Source organism: Nakaseomyces bracarensis, assembly GCF_045282275.1.
Source record: "Nakaseomyces bracarensis strain CBM3 chromosome Unknown Scaff1_0, whole genome shotgun sequence".
NCBI lineage: Eukaryota > Fungi > Ascomycota > Saccharomycetes > Saccharomycetales > Saccharomycetaceae > Nakaseomyces > Nakaseomyces bracarensis.
This window is the reverse complement of record NW_027263960.1, coordinates 140,307-162,824: the sequence shown is the minus strand read 5'-3', so window position 1 is coordinate 162,824 and position 22,518 is coordinate 140,307. Positions and strand designations below refer to the sequence as shown.

General features: G+C 39.5%; 7 protein-coding genes across 7 annotated transcripts; 4 read left to right on the top strand and 3 right to left on the bottom strand.

Moving 5' to 3' along the window:
- Positions 1-139: 139 nt before the first annotated feature.
- NUP188 (Nup188p) lies at positions 140-5,212 on the bottom strand (the record flags this gene model as incomplete). Its single annotated transcript, XM_071050223.1, has 1 exon — positions 140-5,212. One exon carries the CDS (start codon positions 5,210-5,212, stop codon positions 140-142), a length of 5,073 nt encoding a protein of 1,690 aa, XP_070908815.1.
- A 2,058-nt stretch (positions 5,213-7,270) lies between these two features.
- Positions 7,271-8,689, top strand: CAC2 (Cac2p; the record flags this gene model as incomplete). Its single annotated transcript, XM_071050222.1, has 1 exon — positions 7,271-8,689. The coding sequence occupies one exon, from the start codon at positions 7,271-7,273 to the stop codon at positions 8,687-8,689; it is 1,419 nt and encodes a 472-aa protein (XP_070908814.1).
- Positions 8,690-8,747: 58 nt separating this feature from the next.
- CUE4 (Cue4p) lies at positions 8,748-9,221 on the bottom strand (the record flags this gene model as incomplete). Its single annotated transcript, XM_071050221.1, has 1 exon — positions 8,748-9,221. The coding sequence occupies one exon, from the start codon at positions 9,219-9,221 to the stop codon at positions 8,748-8,750; it is 474 nt and encodes a 157-aa protein (XP_070908813.1).
- A 455-nt stretch (positions 9,222-9,676) lies between these two features.
- Positions 9,677-12,835, top strand: TSL1 (trehalose 6-phosphate synthase/phosphatase complex subunit; the record flags this gene model as incomplete). The annotated part of the gene is made up of 1 exon (XM_071050220.1): positions 9,677-12,835. One exon carries the CDS (start codon positions 9,677-9,679, stop codon positions 12,833-12,835), a length of 3,159 nt encoding a protein of 1,052 aa, XP_070908812.1.
- Positions 12,836-13,463: 628 nt separating this feature from the next.
- On the top strand, positions 13,464-16,382 carry MCM6 (MCM DNA helicase complex subunit MCM6; the record flags this gene model as incomplete). The annotated part of the gene is made up of 1 exon (XM_071050219.1): positions 13,464-16,382. One exon carries the CDS (start codon positions 13,464-13,466, stop codon positions 16,380-16,382), a length of 2,919 nt encoding a protein of 972 aa, XP_070908811.1.
- Positions 16,383-16,621: 239 nt separating this feature from the next.
- On the bottom strand, positions 16,622-18,136 carry ARO8 (bifunctional 2-aminoadipate transaminase/aromatic-amino-acid:2-oxoglutarate transaminase; the record flags this gene model as incomplete). The annotated part of the gene is made up of 1 exon (XM_071050218.1): positions 16,622-18,136. The coding sequence occupies one exon, from the start codon at positions 18,134-18,136 to the stop codon at positions 16,622-16,624; it is 1,515 nt and encodes a 504-aa protein (XP_070908810.1).
- Positions 18,137-19,889: 1,753 nt separating this feature from the next.
- Positions 19,890-21,995, top strand: KEX1 (serine-type carboxypeptidase; the record flags this gene model as incomplete). Its single annotated transcript, XM_071050217.1, has 1 exon — positions 19,890-21,995. The coding sequence occupies one exon, from the start codon at positions 19,890-19,892 to the stop codon at positions 21,993-21,995; it is 2,106 nt and encodes a 701-aa protein (XP_070908809.1).
- Positions 21,996-22,518: the final 523 nt, after the last annotated feature.

Genomic DNA, 22,518 nt, shown 5'->3' with positions numbered 1-22,518 from the left:
GCTTTAAGAGCTTTAAGGCAAAACGCGATGCCCAATGAATAAATGGGAGTCTGTGCTATAAACGGTGATTTTGTTGTTAAAAAAATGCATTTATATGATTGGATACGTAGTTATATTACAGGCGGATTGTTAAGTAGAACTATAATGATTGGAAGAGCAATTCCTGGATTCCCTTGATCTCTTTGCAGATATTTTTTGTGAAATCTGACCTCAGTAGCTCATCTTCCAACTTGTGCTGTTCCTCCACTGTAGTTGGGATTATCCTTGAGTTCAAGTACTTTGGATGTGTGAGTAACTTGTTCAAAGCTGAGTTCAGTTGTTTGCGATCAGCCTCGTTGTCCAAGCCAGGTATTAGCTGTATGTTTGAAACGTCACCTCTGATGGAACTTTCCAGGTAACTCCTACACGACAAAGCGTCTAGCATTTTTTGCAGTAGTACGATCTGTTTAGTTTCTCTAATTAGAGCTGAGGAGACTGATATGTTATTATCAAACCAGGCCGCAATGACCCCGCCAATGTGTTTTGTAAAGTATGAGACAAAGAGACATGTTTCTGGGAGAACTTTACCTCCGAACTCGCTAAGTAATAGCAGAATAATGGATAGTAACCCATTACTCCATAGGGAGTGTAGCTTTGGTTGAACGGAGGCCTTTAGGCTTCCTTTCTGAAGAGCCACTGAGAGCGGTGATTCCACTAATACAGTAAATAGTCCATTGGTCACGATCTTTTCCGCAACCTCAGTGATGGAGCATAATTCTGTGATGATACTCAAACTTAACTGCCCCAACAGAGGTTCATCATTAAGCAGGAATAGGTGAGCACTTGAGTACAGGTTTAAGATTACTTTCAAAGTGCCGACTTCGTAAAGTGACGAGGCGAAGATGGTGTTGAATCCAGAAGATGGGTTCAGTCTCTGAATCTTGATTACCAGATTTAGCAAAAGTGATATGTCTTGAATTTTCTGCTCTATCTGAATTGCTAGATTTTCTGATGATGATTTGGATATATTAATGTTCGAAAGAATAGTTGAGGTAATAAGGTATAATCCTTTACAGAAGGCTTCTTCAGTAAGCTGAAGAAGTAAGTCTGAAGAAAGTTCAATAAATGCTGGACCATCTTGTACCATGGATAGTAGCAGAAGTATTGTTCTCAATGCTGGTCTATATAATGCAACGCCAGTAGATTTCGATATATTGTTTAGAAAATCAACATCAGTGCTTCTTAGAATTTCAGAAAGTTGATTAATCATCTTGTATATGATTTTATCACTCACAGTTTGTTTCTGGTTATTCATATTATAAAGAATAAAGAAAACTAATTCTAATCTTTCTGTGTATATGTCCAAAAACAATGGAGCCTCGATACCAAAGTCAATATTATATTGTAGCATTTCGGTCAAGAGTTCCAAATAGAATTCAGGGATCTTACCTCTTCTTTTATTTTGATAAGCAGTGATTAACGCACCCCATGATTTTGCAGCTGATATCTGAGCAATTGTATTTTGTAAGTTCAGGGAAGCATCTAATACTTGGCTTCTAAAGCCTCCTTCACCAGCCCAGGCAATATCATTCCCTAAGAATTGATCAAGAGTAGAAACGTCAAAAATACAGTCACTGAAATTAATAAAGTTACGAGAAATAGGGGATAGTATGAATTTTGATAATTCAATGCTTGGATACTGTGCTGTAATATTATCACTTAGTTGCATTTGTAACTCCTTGTTATAGCCTTCGATCATGAAGAACTTTTTTAATTGTGGCAAAGTAGAATCACTCTCAAGCAATTGTAAAATATCTTGATTAGTTTCTTTTGAAGTATACAGATGCAAGGCAAAAATTTCAACGATTCTAGCAATAAGTTTATACTTCTTAGTCAATCTTTTAACCTGTTTCTGATTCATCTCAGAATTTTTAATATTAGTCCTGTCTTGTTCGAACTGTTTTAATTTTTTCATTAATGAGGAAATGAACTCCTTCTCCTCATCAATATTTCTGGCGTTAGTCCAGGTATTGAACGCAAAGGCTATGGCGTCTAGTAAATGACAACTTGTAGATTCCGGGAGTGTCTCCAAATCTTTTACATTCCTTTTGAGCACTTCAATCAAAGATGTAAGTTTTGGAGAGCTGGGTTTCGCTTTAGATATTGGAGAAATTACCGTATTTTTAGATTTTGTTGCGTCTGATTTAGATTCAGATGTATCTTTTAGCTCAGGTGATTCTTTCTTCTCAGCCTCAGCTATATGACCAGTGAGGAAAAGAATAGACAAACCATCTTGTTTGCTCCTTATTAAGGTGCTGAAGAAAATGTAAATTGCATTTGATAATTGGTAGTTTTGGAGTGACAATGATAAATCTGCGACAACAGAAGATAATAGCTCTTCTGATTTCTTAGCACCTAGGTATGAATACAAAAATGGATAATCATTAGACCATGGTACACCTACTAAACTATTCAGTAGTTTTATGATAGGTAATTTCAAAGCAGACTGAGTAGTGTAAATTTCAATTAATTTTGGCGAATTTGTAAAGAGATATTTCTCTAGTGAACTAGCAGATAATTTTGAAACACCTCTGATGGATACCAATATGTTTGCTAATTCATAAGATTGTTGAACAACAGATTCGTATAGTTGATCAAATAAGCCTTTACCAAATATTGAAATCGTTCTATTAGTTGGTGATGTCAGAGTGTTGATTAATGTTTGAACAACAGGTGGATCATAAGCATCAGAAGTTAAGAAAGCACTCGTAATTGCAGAAGCTGCCTTAGCCAAAACACTTGTTACTTTTTGGTCTGGTGTGGCCTCTGGGTCAATAACATGAACATAATAAAGGGTCTTAGAAAAAGCTTTAGTTAAAGCTAAGGAAAGTTCGAACCTTTGCTCAATTGATTTGGTGTACTTCCAGTATTGGAAACTTTCATAAACATTGAGGAGATGAACTATCAAATTTGCAAGAATAGACTTTTTTGTTTTCAAAGGAACACCAGAATCTAAGTATAGAGAGGTAGCAACAGCATCATCGATTAAACCAAGGGTCATTTGTGCTAATTGTAAAGTAAATTCATATTCTCCATTTGTCAATTCAGTGGAGCCTAAAATTACGTTAGCTAAACCGGATTTACCGTAATGCTCTAAGAGATCAGAAGTAGAAAGGTAAGACCAAACAAAATGAGGGAATTTATAGAGTAGAACTTGCGTAAATTTTGCGCAACTACAGAGGAGACTGTAGTTTCTCTTGTGTAACGCTCTTTCAAATATTTTGAAAACTACTGAAACAATATCTTCATCTCTTGGTTTAGTCAACTGTGATGATAGAGACTCCAAAATATTTATTGAATCATCATTTGATAGTCCCGGTCCTACAACTTTAGAGATTAAATCAATGGTAGCAATCATGAAATCTTGAACCTCCGAATCAATGTCATTACCTTTCATTGAATAAATGATGGATAAATTTTGTAATACTCTGCCCAAAAGTGACCATCCATTATACTCATAATTAAATACTAGAAGTGTTTCATTGGTAGTATTTTCAGATTTGAGTACTACGTCGGTTTCTCCATTAGTTTTCGTTAAAGTGTTGCTTTCATCTTCATTGTTTGTTGAAGTCGAAACATCAGATATTATTAAAGCAGTGGTTGATTTAGGCAATGGCATCAAAACTGATTCGTCCAATTCATATGGGGGTTTTATTAGTACCTCAGTTGATATTTGTATTTGTTCTAAGTTGGCTACAGTTTCTGAAGCCAAGTTGTTGTCTACTAAATCATAGTCAATTTTTCCTAGTTGTAGATTAGCAGCATAAGTTCGCAGGCAACCCCAACTGAAGTTAGCCAATTGTTCATTAATGGCAGTTAAATTTATGAAAGGGAGCAAACCTTCTTCTATAAGCGGTAACTTCGCTCTAATAGTATCAAACTTTGAGGAAAACGCATTATCTGTGATAAAACGTTCGACAACTTCATCTGGAACATCGCTGAGGATAGACTTGAGTACCTTTGAAGTGTGTGCGGTGATTGGTACAAAACTCATCGATAGTGCAAGGAATGACGTAAAGATAGTAATGAATATATTGTCACTTTTCAGAGCTGTTGATATAACTTCAAATTTATTGAAGAGGTCGCCATTCTCAGCAGAGTATGCAAATGCATAACTTAGTGATGACAGTGACTCGTCTGGAATAACTTTTTGCATAAAATTCAATTCTATCTGTTTTTCCTGTGCCATCTCAGCTGATTCATCTTCCAGTATGACAGATTTCCCATATAATATGAACGACCACATGTATAGCACCACAGGTACACGTAATTTTTCCAATTGATCGAGTAGAGTATTGTGTACCAACTTGAAAGTCTCTACATCATGCAGGTAAGCCTGGCTGAAATCTAGGTGCTGATCTTCCATAGCGGTAGACAGCCCCAGCAGCATTAATGATATAACCGAAACCATCGACTCGAGCCTTGAGATGAAAAGTCTGTCCACCAAAGTTCTCTCCATGTTATCAAGAGAGGTTCTATTAGAATGTGTGGGTTCGATTAAAGCAATCTGGTCCAGGGTCTCGTCCAATTGGCTGAACCACTTAGCCACTGTTTTCACAGGAATTTGCTGGTTTAATGTGTACATGGTCACAAGCTTCAACAGCTTAAAAATGTACATTATGTTGTAGTTTATAACCAGATCAATAATCACTTGCACGCGGGAATCCTCACTGCCACTATAACTAAACACGTTGTCGTCATCACTGGATCCCTGAGAGACAATCTCATCCATACGTTCCAAGACATCGTCTCTAACAGTGTTCACTTTGCGTAGTGTCTCTGCTACCTGATCTATCAAATCCTCTACACGAGCGAACCGCGTGGCCTCCACATCAAGCGAGGGCAGCGCCAGCTGCCCTCTCAAGTATACCTCTATCAGAATATCCACCACAGCGTTCCGTTCCACCAACACAGCCTCCACTGTGCCGGTCAACGAGAGGTCACCGGCATCAAAGAACGTCTTCACCAGATCATAGCTGCAGCCAACGATACTCGACACCAGCCCCAACGCGTCACCTTCTGCACTATTTGATTTATTGAACTTCCGTACATCTAACACTTCTGAATGCCTCTCTAGAAATTCAGTGGCAGCGGCCAATTGAGCACCGAGAGTAGAGCTCATCTCCAGCGCTTCTGCCCGAGCCAAAAACCCAGCTACGTCCCCAAACTTCATCTTGCACTTTTAAGCTTTTATATAAGTTGTGATGTATGTTGAAGTAAAGAGTTATGTTATCAAAGACAACAAAACAGAGACCTCCCAAAAACTACAAAATCAAAAATATATAAATATGTTTAAATTGGGCAATGCCCTTCTCACTGTGTGTCCCTTTGAAGCCCAAAAATATTTTTTCAGTTATCGTATTGTACGTAATGTGGTGTGACTATCATACTGTACGTATACATTGCAACAACGTGCTATAGCATTACTCTACTACAACACTACAACACTACAATACTACAATGCCATGTTGTAATATAATGCTATGTTGTAACTACAATGCTATGTTGTACTACAATACAATATATAATACATCCCCACGTATCAGGATACGAATAAGCCAATATACTACATTGTATTATTGTACTATAAGTATACTATAATGTACTATACTATATAATGATATAATGATGTAATATAATATAATACTATAATATAATACAATAATATAACACATTATAATAATACTGTACTATTACTGTAGATATACTATAATATATTATATTATATATATTACTATACCATACTATATATATACTATAATAGTTTTTCCGGGTAAGGTAGTATATACTATTAATGTAAGTATTATTGTATATTATATTAGTATCTAAATTATATTATTATCTATATTATATTATTGGTATCTATATTATATTATGCTTACATATAATGTATTATCACGTAACACTGTACCGATACTATATAATATAATGTAATATAACAATAAATGCTATATTATGTGAATGCTATAATGAGGTTACCCTCATATATTGAGTATTGTACTGTATATATAGTATTATAGTATAGTATTATAGTATATTATATAGTATTCTATTATAGTATAGTATTATTGCATTATATTATACTGTTTTGTAGTATTATACTATTGTATTGTATATGATAGTATATTGCATTATAATAAATAGTAATACTATACTATAATGTATATGTTACCCTGCTTTATACTACATATAGAGTGTATTACTGTATTATAGTATAGTATAGTATAGTATAGTATAGTATAGTATAGTATAGTATAATATAATATAGTATAGTATAGTATAGTATAGTATAGTATAATATAATATAGTATAGTATAGTATAGTATAGTATAGTATAGTATAGTATAGTATAGTATAGTATAGTATAATATAGTATAGTATAATATAGTATAGTATTATAGTGTAGTATTAGCATATTATAGTATTAGCATATTATAGTATTAGCATATTATAATATAATATACTGTAATACATGTCTACATTATACCTACAGTAACGCTACAATGTAATGAGAGTGTGTCTGTAGTATAAGGGTGTGTATACTGTTAGCATAGTATTGTATTAAAGTATTATTATAGTATACTGTACTTATAATATACTGTACTATAGTATAGTCTACAATATTGTAATGTTGAGAAAGTACTGTATACGATTGTCTCTTTAGTATTCCTAGTTTTATTGATGTATTGTATTGTTCTTGAACGTAACGTTAAAGCAATATGTCGATAGGTGGTAGTTACAGACTCCAGCTTACAGCATGGTAATGGTGTATGAGACACACAGTATATATTTATATGGGGGGATGTAGCGATTTTAACAAAGAAATGACCATAAGCCACTTCTTTGACGAGGGGGTAGGTAACACAAAAATATTACCTTCTCCCAGATATATCGCAATTTCATTTCTGCACAGCTACGGCTCCAACTGGTATAAAAACAATTGAACCAATTGGGAATTTGACAATGTGTGCAAGTGTAATCGTCTCCTGACAATTATATACTGATACTAATGTATTGTATAATATCATTGATATCGGCATCATCAATATATCAATATATCAATATCAATATATCAATATGGAATATGGCAATATCTCGATAGCTCATCGCTTTATATACGCTGGCTGAAAAAAAAATTTTCACTGTGGGAGTTATAAAAATGGGTTTTAGGGCATTGATCTGGTGTGAAAGGGGCTAAAGGAAGGTAATTGAGAGATATATAGCAGTTGTGATGGATGCTAACAACTTGCAGATATACTGGCATGAGTCGCAGCCGGTTTACGGGGTGTGTTTCCGTGGAGAGGACGGGTTATTCACTGCTGGAGGAGACAACAAGGTGCGGATGTGGCGTTTGAACTTCGGTGGTGCGAGTAGGCGTAAAGTGGAGACTATCGACTTCCTGGCGAGTCTGACGCTGCATGAGCAGGCTGTCAATGTCATTCGGTTTGACCACCGCGGAGAAGTGCTGGCGTCTGCTGGGGACGATGGGCAGGTGCTTCTTTGGAGGCTGGAGGAGAAGTCCGCCAATAATATTACTGGGTTTGGAGATGATGCTGGCGCCTCTGAGGAAGCTGGCAGTGGTGAGGACAAGGAGTGGGTGGTGTGGAAGAGGATTCGGTCGAATGCCGTGAATAATGAGGTCGTCTCTGGGCCTTCTGAAGTCTACGACGTGTGCTGGTCACCTGACGACAAGTACATCGTCACAGCCTCAATAGACAACTCTGTCAAGGTGTTCAACGTGTCGAACGGTAACTGCGTTGCCTACGTAAAGGACCACAACCACTACGTCCAAGGTGTCACGTGGGACCCTCAAAACGAGTTCATCGTCTCGCAGTCTGTAGACCGGTCCATCAATGTGTATGAGATACAGTTCAACACTCCTGCCGAGCTGAAGGCCATGCCAAATCTCGACCGGATCAGGAGGCTGCGCCTGCGGAACCGCGTTGTGAAGGGTGAGCTGCCGCAGATATCTGCGGGTTCAGACGGCTCTGTTCTCGTCAACCACAGCGTGTTGAAGACCAGTTACTTGTTCCACAACGAGACCTTGCCGTCGTTTTTCCGGCGTCTAGTGATGTCCCCCTGCGGGAGTCTCCTCGTGGTGCCCACAGGTATCTTCAAGAGCACACAGGCGGATGTCGCTGAGAGCCAGTCGAGCTCTGCTAACCCTGAAGTGAACAATGCCATATATATATATACGCGAGCCTCCCTGAAACAAGCTCATAATAAGCCCGATGTGTGTTTGCCGTTCTTGAACAAGCCGGCCATCGCGGTAGCGTTCAACCAGAACTACTACAAGCTCCAGGCAGAGAAACCATACATAGACTTACCTTACAAGCTCGTATTTGCCGTGGCGACCACGAACCAGGTGCTGTTCTATGACACTGAGTCGCCAGAGCCCATCTCCATTGTGAGCAATCTGCATTACACCCCGCTGACGGACATTGCGTGGTCCGCCAAGGGCGACATGGTCATGGTGTCCTCGACAGACGGGTTCTGTTCAGCGATATCCATCGACTCAACCCTCTTCGGTGAGCAAATCGATAGACCAGCCTCGGTCAAGGAAGTGAAGACAGAAGACGAAGAACCAAAGCGTAAACTGGATATCGTCAACATCTTACCTGTCAGAAAGAAAGCCAAAGAGGTTAAATAAACAATTTGTCATATATATATTTGTTATAGAAGAATATAGAACAACAGAAAAGCAAACTCTATAATTGGATTGGCTCTTCATCTTCATCGTCATCTTGGTCACCTTCCGGCTGCTCGTCATCAGACTCCAACCCGATGTTATCCTCGTAGTAATCTTCCTCGACCTTCTCCTGTTCCGCTGGAGGAAACTCAAACTCTTCACCTTTCAATAGCCTCTCCACGGTGGCCTCGACAGACCCAGTCTTCTCCAGGTCATACTTGATCTGGTCATGGTGTAGGTGTGGTGCTAACGTAGCCACGATCTCAATCATACCCTCGGTAACACGTCTCTTCCTCCTCTTACGTACCGTGTTAGTCGTAGTGACAGTGGTGTTGTCACTGCCAGTGCCAGTGGCGATGGCATCGCCATTGCCATCGCCACTGGTAGTATCACTAGCCGCAGTGTCAATGGCCCTAGGCCGCATCGACTTCACCTTGACATACACAACATACGCAATTAATAGCCCAAAGAACAGCACCGTAGACACATCCATCGTTCCGTATCCTCCCTTTCTCTTCCCGTCTTGCCCTTCTGTTTTCGAATTGAACAAAGCGTTCTTATATAAGACATACACTGCCAATATAGATACAACGTGATATTGATATAGATATATAGAGAGATATAGAGATATAGATGGAGATGGAGATATAGATAAAGGTATATAGATGGAGGTGTAGATGTAGATTGTATGTAGTATCTGAGTATAGCTCTGTGTATATAAGAACTGGAGAAGAGAGATGGTGAGATGATGGTGAGATGATGGTGAGATGGTGGAGGGAGAGACAGCAATGATGAGATGAAATTGGCCTTGTTGGTTATACCATGACCTATGTTCCAATTGTCATTATCATTGTCTTTGTATTGTAAATTTAGTGTGTGAAGTGATTTTTTATAGGGGAGAAGGAGAGGCCGGCGATGGGATAAAAGGGATCATAAAGACAATGCCTCATGATATGGAATTACTTGGTGGAGGGCGGAAGCTGGAGGATAAGACATAAGAGAGTTAAGAATAGAACTATGACAATTATAGTAGCGTCGTTATTTCTGCCATTCCAGCCGCAGTTTGAGGTTTTAGACCAGGAGCAGACGGCTGAGTTGGTTGACTCGAAGCTGGTGAAGGTTTCGGAGGAGGTTGTTGAGAGGCCTGAGGAGTTGTATTCGAAGGGTATGAGGCAGATCCCGGGGACGGGATCTGCTCCCTCGCTGGACTCGCAGGGCGGGCCGTTGTCGTCGGAGCAATTCCTGGAGAACCTGACTGCTAATGCTACTACTGCGGGGACGCCGGCGAATCCTGCGTTGGGAGTGCATACGCATGCCTCTGCTGAGGATTTCTTTATCTCCAATACTGCGTTGGACAGGGAGGACACTGCGTACTCTAAGGAGTTCAATGGGGACGAAGGCTCGTCGCTGGATGTTACTGCTAACTTGTTGGACAATGTGAACAAGTCACTGTTGCTGCACTCTGTGCTGAACAGTTCTCAGAACTGTGCTGGCTCGAATGCAGTGGAAGGTACGCCTGCTTCGCACCCGACGAACCCGAACACCACTGTTATTACGCCGAAGTCGAGGGCTGTTCCCGACAATGTCCAAGGTGTGGTGAACTTCGATAACTATAAGAAGCAGCCCAACGCCTCTCAATTCCCATCGATGAAAAGGGTGGGCTCCGGATCACATGGATCGTCGCATTTGAAGTACTCCCAGAACTCAATTGACCTGGCTTTTGATGGTGATGGTGTTGTGGTCGAGGATGACGAGAAGCACTCTTCTGATAACGAGTCTGATTATGAAACGGATAGAAAGGTTCATTACAACGTTCCAGGGTTTGGAGGCTACTCCAGTGGGTCTAAGAGATTGGAGAGCTCCCTGGATATATTTAGCAGAGTCCCATGGAAGATTGTCCCATCCAGAAAGGGTAATGGTGCTTTGAAAAACGCTATCAATACAGCTATCCTGGAAAAGGATATCACCACTCCTGTTAAGTGGGTCGGTACTATGAGTATACCTACAGATGAAATTCCACGTGAAACCACCGGTAAAATTGTAGCTGAATTGGATGAGAAATACCAATCTTCTGCTGTTATTGTAGATGATGTGACTTTCAAAGGTGCATACAAGAATTTCTGTAAACAGATCTTGTGGCCAACTTTGCATTACCAAATCCCTGATAATCCAAACTCCAAGGCCTTTGAAGACCATTCATGGAACTATTTCCAACGTCTTAACCAATACTTTGCAGACAAGATCACGGAGGTGTATAAGGATGGCGACATTGTCTGGGTTCATGATTATCATCTAATGTTAGTGCCTGAAATGATAAGACAAAAGATCCCAACTGCCAAGATCGGGTTCTTCTTGCACGTTTCCTTCCCAAGTAGTGAGGTTTTCAGGTGTTTTGCCCAAAGGGAAGCCATGTTAGAAGGTATCCTAGGCTCAAATTTCGTTGGTTTCCAAACTACTGAGTATGCAAGACATTTCCTAACCACAGCAAACCTTTTGTTGACCGCAGATATCACTGGAGATGAGCTTAGATACAAGGGTAAGGTCATCACTGTGAAATCCTTCCCTGTTGGTATCGATTCCTTCGATTTGACTAACCAATTACCAAGTGAGTCAGTAACCAAGTGGAGACAGTTAATCAGAGAAAGATGGGCAGGTAAGAAACTAATTGTCTGTCGTGACCAGTTTGATAAGATCCGTGGTCTGGATAAAAAACTGCTAGCTTATGAGAGATTTTTAAGGGAGAACCCTGAGTATATTGAGAAGGTGGTTTTGATTCAAATTTGTATTGGTAAGAGTCAGGATTCTGAATTGGAAAGGAAAATTATGAAAGTTGTTGACAGGATTAACTCTTTGTCGATTAGTATTAGTGTCTCTCAACCGGTTGTTTTCCTACATCAAGATTTGGAGTTTTCTCAGTACTTAGCATTGAGCTCAGAGTCTGATTTGTTTTTGATTAACACTCTAAGAGAAGGTATGAATTTAACGTCTCAAGAATTTATTGTTTGTTCTAGAGAGAAGAACTCTCCTTTGTTGATATCAGAATTCACCGGAAGTGCTGATTTGCTGAAAGGTGGTGCTCTCCTAATTAACCCATGGGACACTAAACATTTAGCAAAGACAATAAAGGAAGGTCTGGAAATGCCAATGGATGAGAAGAAGAGAAGATGGAAGAGAATGATGAAGTCCTTGATCAACAATGATTCCACGAACTGGATGATATCTAATCTACAACACATTGAAAACTGCTGGGAGTTCAGCAAGGAGAGTTCTACTCTATTTAATTTGTCCATTGATGACGTAGTCTCCGATTATTCCCAGTCCACGAACAAATTGTTCATTTTGAAGCTATCTGAGCCACCGAACCCTAGAATGTTGGCCATCTTGAGAGAGTTGAGCGCCAAAAACATTGTGTACATCATGAACTCCTTCTCTAAGACCACTTTGGAGAATCTGTATGGGAGAGTCGGTAACCTAGGGCTAATAGCTGAGAGTGGTGCTTATGTCAGGTTGAACGGTATGTGGTACAGCATCGTTGACCGTGTTGACTGGCTAGAAGAGGTCACCAAGATTCTTGACACCAAGATCGAGAGACTACCGGGCTCGTATTACAAGCTTGCGGACTCGATGGTGAGATTCCATACCGAGAACGCGGAGGATCAGGAACGTGTAGCCGGTGTGATCGGTGAGGCCATGACCCACATCAACACACTGTTCGCGGACCGTGGTATACATGCCTATGTCCACAAGAACATCCTGTTCGTGCAGCAGAAGGAACTATCCCTAGAGGCCACGAAGTTCATCTTGAAGTTCCACAACCACGGCAGAGTCTACAATACTGTGAAGTCCTCCCCGGTAAAGCCCAACCACGAGATGGATACCATGTTCTCGAGCTCCTCAGCCCGGTCCATAGATTTCATCTTCGCCGCCGGGTCCACTTCTCCGATCATCGAACCGATCTTCAGACTTGTCAAGGACGCCATCACCGACGGCAATCTGAAGCACGGCCACACAGTGGTCTACGGAGACGCCCCATCCACCTACGCCAGAGAACACACCAGCGGATGGAACGAACTGTTCAACATCTTCCAAGACTTATCAAAACATTAACCCTTTTTTTTTTTTCTTTGTAACGATTATTTATATATTAAGTATATACCAGAACAACCCTAACGAATAAAAACGTTTTCTATTTATATGAATTATTTGTATTCTCAACGTATTGTTTCATATTGCATTTCAAAATAAGACAGATGAACATAGGTTATTCACAATATAATTGAAAATCCTCATGGCTCCACCATATGAAAGCCATATTGGAACTCCTACCATACAACATTCAAGTAATGGGCGGTTAGTGTAGTGGTTATCATTCCACCCTTCCAAGGTGGAGACACGGGTTCGATTCTCGTACCGCTCAATCTTTTTTAGCCTTTTTTTACCTAAAACGGTAATGAAATACTTGAATTTCCTAATTAGGAAATGTTGTTGGAATATCGTGGTATACTAATATCACATGATACTCGTACAAGTGTATTTGAGGTTTTCCGCATCGAAATTTTTTTTTTTTTTTTTTTTTGGCGGCATCTCTGGATGGATCTTGCTATATTGGTACAATAGTCAGTAGTTGCCGCCGAGGGATATTTACTTACAATTGGGTATCTTGAAGCGTTACCAGTTAGTTAGAGAGGGTAGAACAATCCAGTAAGAGCTAGAAGTTTGGATTTCAAAAGTAACAATGTCATCGCCATTCCCGATTGAGGACTCTAACAGGCCGTCGCAGTCGTCTCCTCCTGCATCTTCGCTAGGTGGGTTTGGGAGCAGTAGTGGGTTTGATGAGTCGCAAGCACGTATTCAGTTCCCCAGCTCTTCGCAGCCGCATCCGGGGTCTGGAGGCAGTAATATCATACAGGATTCGACGCAGGGCTCGTCCCAGTTGTCGAGGTACCAAGGAGATGAGGACACTGAGGACACTGAGCAGATGCCTATCCAGGGTTTGAGGAGGCGTACGTTCAACCATGTGAAGAAAGTGGACGATGTCACGGGTGAGAAGGTGAGGGAGGCCTTTGAGCAGTTTTTGGACGAGTTTGCCGTGGAGTCACCGGAGACTGGGGAGCTCGATAGGGTTTACCGGGCGCAGATTGAGTTCATGAAGATATACGACTTGAACACGCTGTATATTGATTACCAGCATTTGTCGATGAGGGAGAATGGGGCGCTGGCCATGGCTATCTCTGAGCAGTACTACCGTTTCTTGCCCTTCTTGACTAAAGGTCTGAAAAGAGTCATAAGGAAATACGCGCCAGAGCTTCTGCTCACATCAGAATCCGTGAAAGTACACAACGAAGAAGAAGAGATGACGGACTCCATGGATCCCTCAGTGCAGCGTGACTCTGGAGATTCCCAGGCAGCTACGAAATCTACAACTACTAACTCACCTGAACAAACGGAAAGGTTGTTTCAAATAAGTTTCTTCAATCTACCGACCGTGCATAGAATCAGAGATATCAGATCAGATAAGATAGGCTCTCTGTTGAGTATATCAGGTACAGTAACGAGAACTTCCGAGGTGAGACCGGAGCTATATAAGGCTAGTTTCACATGTGATATGTGCCGTGCTATGGTTGATAACATTGAACAGTCTTTCAAATACACTGAACCCACATTCTGTCCTAACCCTGCTTGTGAAAACAGAGCTTTCTGGACTTTAAATGTCTCGAGGTCGAAATTTTTGGATTGGCAAAAGGTAAGAATCCAGGAAAACTCCAACGAAATACCAACTGGCTCAATGCCCCGTACTTTGGATGTAATTCTAAGAGGTGACGCAGTGGATAGAGCCAAGCCTGGTGACAGATGTCAATTCACAGGTACAGAAATCGTAGTTCCTGATGTCACCCAATTAGGTCTCCCTGGTGTAAAGCCAAGTGCCTCATTAGACACTAGAGGAATTGCTAGGTCATCAGAAGGTCTTAACAACGGTGTTACTGGTCTGCGGTCTCTTGGTGTTCGTGATTTAACTTATAAGATCAGTTTCTTGGCTTGTCATGTTGTGAGCATTGGTTCTAATATGAACCCAGGCTCAGAGACCCATTCAGAGACTGACTTACAATTTATCTCCAAAATTCAAAACAGCAACATTTACCATGACCAAGAAAAGGACCAAGAAATATTTTTGAGTAGTTTAAGTCAAGATGAAATCGGTGAATTACAAGAGATGGTTAAGGATGACCATGTATATGACAAGCTAGTTAGGTCCATTGCTCCAGCTGTTTTTGGACACGAATCTGTTAAGAAGGGTATTCTATTACAGATGCTAGGAGGTGTCCATAAGACCACAGTTGAAGGTATAAAATTAAGAGGTGATATTAATATTTGTGTTGTTGGTGATCCATCTACTTCTAAGTCCCAATTCTTGAAGTACGTTTGTAGGTTTGCTCCTAGGTCAGTTTACACTTCGGGTAAAGCATCTTCAGCGGCTGGTTTGACCGCTGCTGTTGTTAGAGATGAAGAAGGTGGTGATTATACTATTGAAGCGGGTGCCCTTATGTTAGCAGATAATGGTATTTGTTGTATTGATGAGTTTGATAAGATGGATATCTCGGATCAAGTTGCAATTCACGAAGCTATGGAACAACAGACCATCTCCATCGCTAAGGCTGGTATCCATGCGACTTTGAATGCTAGAACATCTATTCTTGCTGCGGCCAACCCCATTGGTGGTAGATACAACAGAAAAATGTCCCTAAGAGGTAATCTAAACATGACAGCACCAATTATGTCTAGATTTGACCTTTTCTTCGTCATCCTTGATGATTGTAATGAAAAGATTGACACAGAATTAGCTTCACATATCATTGATCTACACATGAAACAAGACGATGCGATCACATCTCCATATACACCAGAGCAACTACAACGTTATATCAAGTATGCTAGAACTTTTAAACCGATCTTAAACCAGGAGGCAAGGAAGTATCTGGTGGACAAATATAAGAACCTGAGAAAGGATGACGCTCAGGGCTACAGTCGTTCCAGTTACAGAATTACAGTGAGACAGTTGGAGAGTATGATCAGATTATCAGAGGCTATTGCCAGAGCCAACTGTTCCGATGAAATTACTCCAGAGTTCATTTCTGAAGCCTACGATCTGTTGAGACAAAGTATCATTCGTGTTGATGTCGATGACATCGAAATCGAAGATGAGGAAGAGGAAGTCATGGATGAAACCAAAGAGGCTGGATCCCCTGCATCAAGCACTGTTGCTGACACATCAACCGTTGAAGAACATAAGGAGAAGAAAGAGAAGCAAAAGACTGTGGTCACTTATGAGAAATACGTTGAATTGATGAATATGATAGTGAGGAAGATATCAGAAGTCGAGAGAGACGAGGGTTCTGAATTGACCGCGCTAGATATCGTGGATTGGTACTGTATTCAAAAGGAAAACGAGTTCTCATCCGAGGAAGAGTATCACAACGAGAGAAAGCTCGTGTATAAAGTGCTGAAACGTCTAGTTAAGGACAGGATCCTAATGGAGATTCGTGGTACTAAAGATGATCTTGACGATGAAGACGTTGAAGAGCAGGACCGCGATAAGATCGTCTACGTTATTCATCCAAACTGCGAAATGTTGGACACGTCTCAGGCAGATGATTGAAAAAACGCATGACATTGACACGATCATCTTATATAGACGGCAGTTGTAATAGTAAAATAAAATAGTATATATATACTTATCTCTCTAAAAGTATTCCTGGGAATATATATTGCTCATCTCGGTAGAATATAACAAACAAACAGATATCACATTTTTTTTCATACAGACAATACAGTTATTCATTTATTTATTTATTGTTTCGTTAAAAGCACTACAGGAGTACTCTTTTAATGCACTTTTTAAGCCAGTTGGAATTCTTCACGCAAAGCGACACCAAGTCTTCTCAAACCTTCGTCTAGTTGGACAGGGTCGACAGCGGCGTATGTACCTCTGAAGAAGATTTGGTTAGGGTTCAAAGACTGCTTCGAAGAAGCTGGTTGAGCTGGAGTGGTTTCACCTTCAGTCTTGAACCATACACCTGGCACGACCAAGACACCACTCTTGACAACCTTAGCGTAGATGGCTTGTTCGACTTGGGCAGGGTCGGAGTTGTATTTGGTAGAGAATTCTGGATGAGCACTGGCATCCATATCAACAGTGAAGAACATACCAGCGATTGGAGGATTGATGGAGAAGATTTGTTTGCCGTCCTTGTTGGTGTCTTTTGGAATGTACTTGAACAAGGAGTCGATACAGTGGTCACGCTTAGCAGTGTACTCATGGCGCAGACCAATCAACCAGTCGATGTAACCCTTTTGGCCCCAACGGTTTAACGTACCACTAACCAAAGATTGTGTGAAACCAGATGGTGATTGGATAGTCATCTCATGCAAACTCAAGTAAGCCTGTAGAAGTTTTTCAGAACCAGTGATCCATCCCAATCTAGTACCTGGGGCCAAGACCTTGGAGAAAGAGTCCATTCTAATGACTCTACCGTCAGTGTCAACAGACAAGAAAGTTAGAGCTAGAGACTTCAAGAAATCATCGTGGCTCATGTTAGCATGTTGTTCTGCTTGTTGAGCTCTTTCGTTTTTGTCGGCGAAGTAAGGACCAACTTGCAAGAAGTAGTAAGGTTCATCTTCAATGATTAGGAAATCATGTTTCTGGGCAATCTTGTAGATCTCTTTCTTTCTTTCACCGTTCAAAGAGGAACCAGTTGGGTTCTGACCAGTTGGAATGGTATACAAAAGCTTTGGTTTTGGAGCACCTTCGGTCCAGTTATCCATAATGTCAGCTAATTTAGATGGAATAATACCGTGTTCGTCGATTGGAACAGGGAAGGTTATGATACCTTGAGCCTCAGCAGAGGCCAAGGACGAAGAGAAAGAGTGTTCTTCAGCCAAGATGACATCACCCCTATTACAGAAGACTCTCAAGGTGGACTCCCAGGCGTTAGTGTTACCGGTAGTGGCAACGATATCCCAGTCGCTGTACTTCATGTCATGAATCATCTTTGTGTGCTCTTTTAAGAATTCAATCATTTCTGGTTGACCCATACTTCTACCGTACTGCAGGGAACGTGCCAATGGAATGTCACCGCTATGGACCTTGGAGTTCTTCTTAACCATGAACTTAGAGGTCTCATCTTCGGCGCCAGTCAATTCAGCACCAATACCACGAGAGAAAGGTGGTAATGGAGTATCAGCTGAGAGGTTATCCCATGGGAAGTAATCGCTCATTGGCAAACCACCAGCAAGAAAAACGATGTTTGGATCACCGAAGTAGTGGATGCATGTCTTCAATGGAGAAGGTTTACGTGATTTGGTTTCTTCTGAGAAGAAATGAGTCAAATCTTTGGATTCTGGCAAAGTCATTGTCTTGTCTTATTTTTTGGTTTTTTAATTCCTTTTGCTTTTGTTAATGGATCTGTATCTGAGCAGTCTATTTGTCGAGTTGAAATAACTTCTCTACTGGATATAAATAAAGCTTTGAAATCAGAAGAAGAATGAAAACTAAGCCAATACTGTAGTATCGCGGTGATCTAAATCCTTTTCTTATATTACTTGGTATTCCCTTTTCTGTCCAATAACTACAATTAAGAATAATGCCTGGAAAAAAAAAAAAAAGGGCAAGAACAAGTTGAATTCCTTTTGTAAATGAAAAGAATATATACATAATTTTTTAAACACTTCAATTCTTTTTTTTTTTCACCTTATATCAAAGTTCTGAGCTAGTGAAGAAATTACTTGGGAAATTTTTACTTAGATAATGAAGGAGAGTAAAGTGGAGACAAATTTGGAGTCCCATCGCTGAAAACATATGTGTCATACTACAAACACCAAATTAGTAAAGAAAAAAGTAAGTTTTTACAGATAGGCCCACTTAGACGGGACCCTGTGGGTCCGTTGGCTTTTACATTAATTTGAAGTAATGGAAAAGTTAAAAATTTCTGACATTTCCCGCACGGGAAACATTATCACATTGTTATTTTTTTTGTTCTTGTCAATCCATTTACTTGCCCTATAGGGTTGTTTATCCAGTCGGTGTATGTCAAATTCTGAGAAAAGCATGTAGCAGCCACGAAAATTCTATAATTTTTTCCTTTCTCTTATCTAATCTTATCTTATCTTCACCCGAGAAAAATTAAAACCAAACCAAAAAAAAAAATTTCAATGACTCAATCAACTCATTTTTATTTTCAATTTTCCGTTTGTTATAGATACCATTATACGTTAGTGATCAGCATATTAGGTAAACGTCCGTTATGATAATGGGAGCAGAATACTAGTCAACAGTAAGTTCTTCGAACGACAGGGTATACATCATGTCTTAGCTTTGAGTTAAATGAAAGCAGAAAAGTAATATGACAAAGCATAATGGCAAAAGTAAACCAAACCGTAAAAGGCAAAGAAGAAAAGAGAAATTTTTTTGGAAGGGGAAGCAGGAAATGTATGCCCTTTTTATACCTTTTTTTTTTGAAAGTGGATGGAGTCATTTTGGACTTCGGCGGCTAAAAAATATGAAACTTAACTATGTGTAAAAATTGGGGTAAACAAAAATGTAAACAAAAGATACACCCCACGTGGGAAATATGCTCAAGTTTCTAAAAATAGGATATTTTCACAATAAAAAGCTATGCTAGTTTTCGGCGGCTAAAACGGGTACTTACCCGGTAGTGACGTCATGTTTTTTTTTGAGAAAATATGTGCTAGTATACGTACTGGTTGTGTGACTATTCTCGTTATATCTGATATATCATGTGATCGTGTTGATTTTTAAATATCCGGGTAACAACTTTTACAAGAAAATGAAAAAGTAGGGCTTTTGTTAGGGCAAGGGCTTACGTTAGGGCAAGTGCTTCTTTTGTAATGAAAAATCCACCTAAGATAGGAATAAGAGGGTCCATAAAGAGGGCTTCCCTCTCACTTTCGTGGGCTGGGCTGATTTGCGGGAGTTATACAGTATTCTCATATATAATATATCTAACTGATCTTTCATTGATATCTGATATTACATTGTGGTAAAACAAGAGGATCTGATAAAACCTAGAAAAGCAAAGAATACGAACAAGGAGGGGAAAAAAGTAGTTCACCAAAAAAAAACTTTCTAATACAAATAATAACTCCCATGCTGTCTTTATTGTTGTTACTATTTGCCTCAGTGGTGTATGGGTTCAATAAGGATGATTTTAAGGTAGATGGGGATCAATTGCCTGGTTTTAGTAAACTGAAAAGTACGGATGATTGGACTATTCCAACCATGTATTCTGGGCATCTACCAGCTTCTAATGACAACGATATACAGTACTTTTTCTGGAAATTTGAAGGACGCAATAAGATACTTCCAGAGGGAGAGTCTCCACTGATTCTTTGGTTGAATGGTGGTCCTGGGTGTTCATCTATGTCCGGTGCTCTTATGGAAATTGGTCCGTTCAGGTTAAATGAGGACGCTGAGGTGATACCAAATGAGGGCTCTTGGCACATGCGGGGTTCTGTATTGTTCCTAGACCAGCCTGTTGGTACAGGTTTCTCCTTTGCTAAGGATTATCCTCAGTCGAATAAGATGGAAATAATCACCGGTAATTTTATGACATTCTTGAAAAACTATTTGGAAACATTCCCGGAAGATAAGAATAGAGAAATAATATTTGCTGGTGAGAGTTATGCTGGACAGTACCTGCCATACTTTGCCGAAGCAATTGCAAAGCACAATTCGAATGTTAAAACAGACGAAGAGAAAATCAATGTGAAAGCTTTAATGATCGGTAACGGTTGGATTGATCCTGAAACTCAATATTTGTCCTATGTACCATTTGCCCTTGATAAAAAACTGGTTGATAAGTCGGATCCTAACTTCAAGGATTTGCTTGCTCAACACGAATCATGTCAGAATGTCATCAACAAAGCTGACAAATCATCACCAAGATTATCGTATTCTGAATGTGAAGCTGTCCTATCTAAAATTATAACAAAGAACAACAAAGAGTGCATTAATGTCTATAAATATGATGTGATCGAGAAGTACCCATCCTGTGGTCTTGACTGGCCAGTTGATACACATTATGTTACGAAATTCTTGTCAAATAAAAAAGTTCTCAAAGCCTTACATGTTAATGACGAAAGAGCCTGGATTGAATGCAGACAAACAGTTAAAGTTGATAGTATAGATACCAGGCCTTCTATTGAGCTGTTACCATCTTTATTAGAATCTGGCTTGGAAATTATCTTATTTAACGGGGAGAAAGATTTAATCTGTAATACCAGAAGTGTGGATGATACAATTAAAAAATTAAAGTGGGATGGTTCCCAAGGATTTACCAATGAAGTACAGGAATTTGATTGGGTTTATCGTGATGATATTAAGGTTGATAAGGAAGAAATCGCAGGTAATGTGCGTTATGAAAGACAACTTACAATTGTTTCCATTTACAATGGTTCCCACATGGTCAGTTATGAAAAAAGTGTAATTGCTAGAGGTATATTGGATATGTATTATGATGATGTACTACTGGTGAAACGAAATGACAAAGATACTTTAATTTCTAGTAAATCAGGTGATATTGATGGTTATCTTGAAGATCTGCAAGATGAAGAAAATGACAATAAGGAAGAAGAAGGTGAGAAAAATGAGACTGATGTAGACGAAAGTGATGATGACAGCCATGAAGAAGATGACAGTGATGAAGATGACAGTAACGAAGAAGAACAAGAAAATCATGGAAATAACAATAGTAATAATCACTCTAATCAAGATCAAGAAGATCAATACTATGATGACTATGACGGATACTATGACGACCAGGATCAAGATGAAGAAGGCGATAGCTCTAATTTCAAAATGTATGCTCTTTTCTTTATGTTCTTCGGCGTCTTTGCCGTTGTAACTCCTTTCTTCGTTGCCGACTATTACAAGAAAAAAAGACACCCACAACTATCTGATAACGATGAATCTGGCGGCAGATTTAACAAAACAGTTACGTGGGCAAATGATTTGGAAGATGGTTCATTTGAAATGGAAGATTTTGATATCAGGCATGAAGACGAAGAAGCTGAAGACATCGATTTCGATGAGGACATCATTTCAGATGACGACTTAAGCGGAATAACTGCAGCTGCACCACTGGAAGGAACCACCACGAAACACCCAGCTAAAAATAAAAAAAATAAACCAAAGAAGAAGGGTAAGTACACCAGTGTTCCAACTGAAGATTCTGATGTAGAGTCGGATAACTGATTGACGAGAATTATTGATCCAATGACATATTAATGAATATGAAAGACATAAATTAAATGATTTTTATCAAGGAATTTTATCTGTATAGTATTTTATGACTATTAATGACTATAATTTTTTACATTTATTACTTTTCTTTCAAGTAAAAGTAGAAGTGGTTCTCTGCAATGAAAGATATTTTTATTGAATATTTCTTCATGTCATTTCTTGTATCAGAACAATGTAACAGTTTACTATGGTTGTTTGGCCGAGCGGTCTAAGGCGCCTGATTCAAGTTTAATCACTTACTACATTACAATGTAGGAGCACTCAGGTATCGTAAGATGCAAGAGTTCGAATCTCTTAGCAACCATATTTTTTTAAATTTATTTTTATATTTTTTTATATTTTGGAGCTTTAAATGAACCATAATAGTTGGTTATAAGTTATGAAATCGTATTGATTTTTTATATAAACTTAGCGTATGAAGAAATATTTCAACATTAACAATTGGATAACGTTACCTTTTTTTCTAGCAACCTAG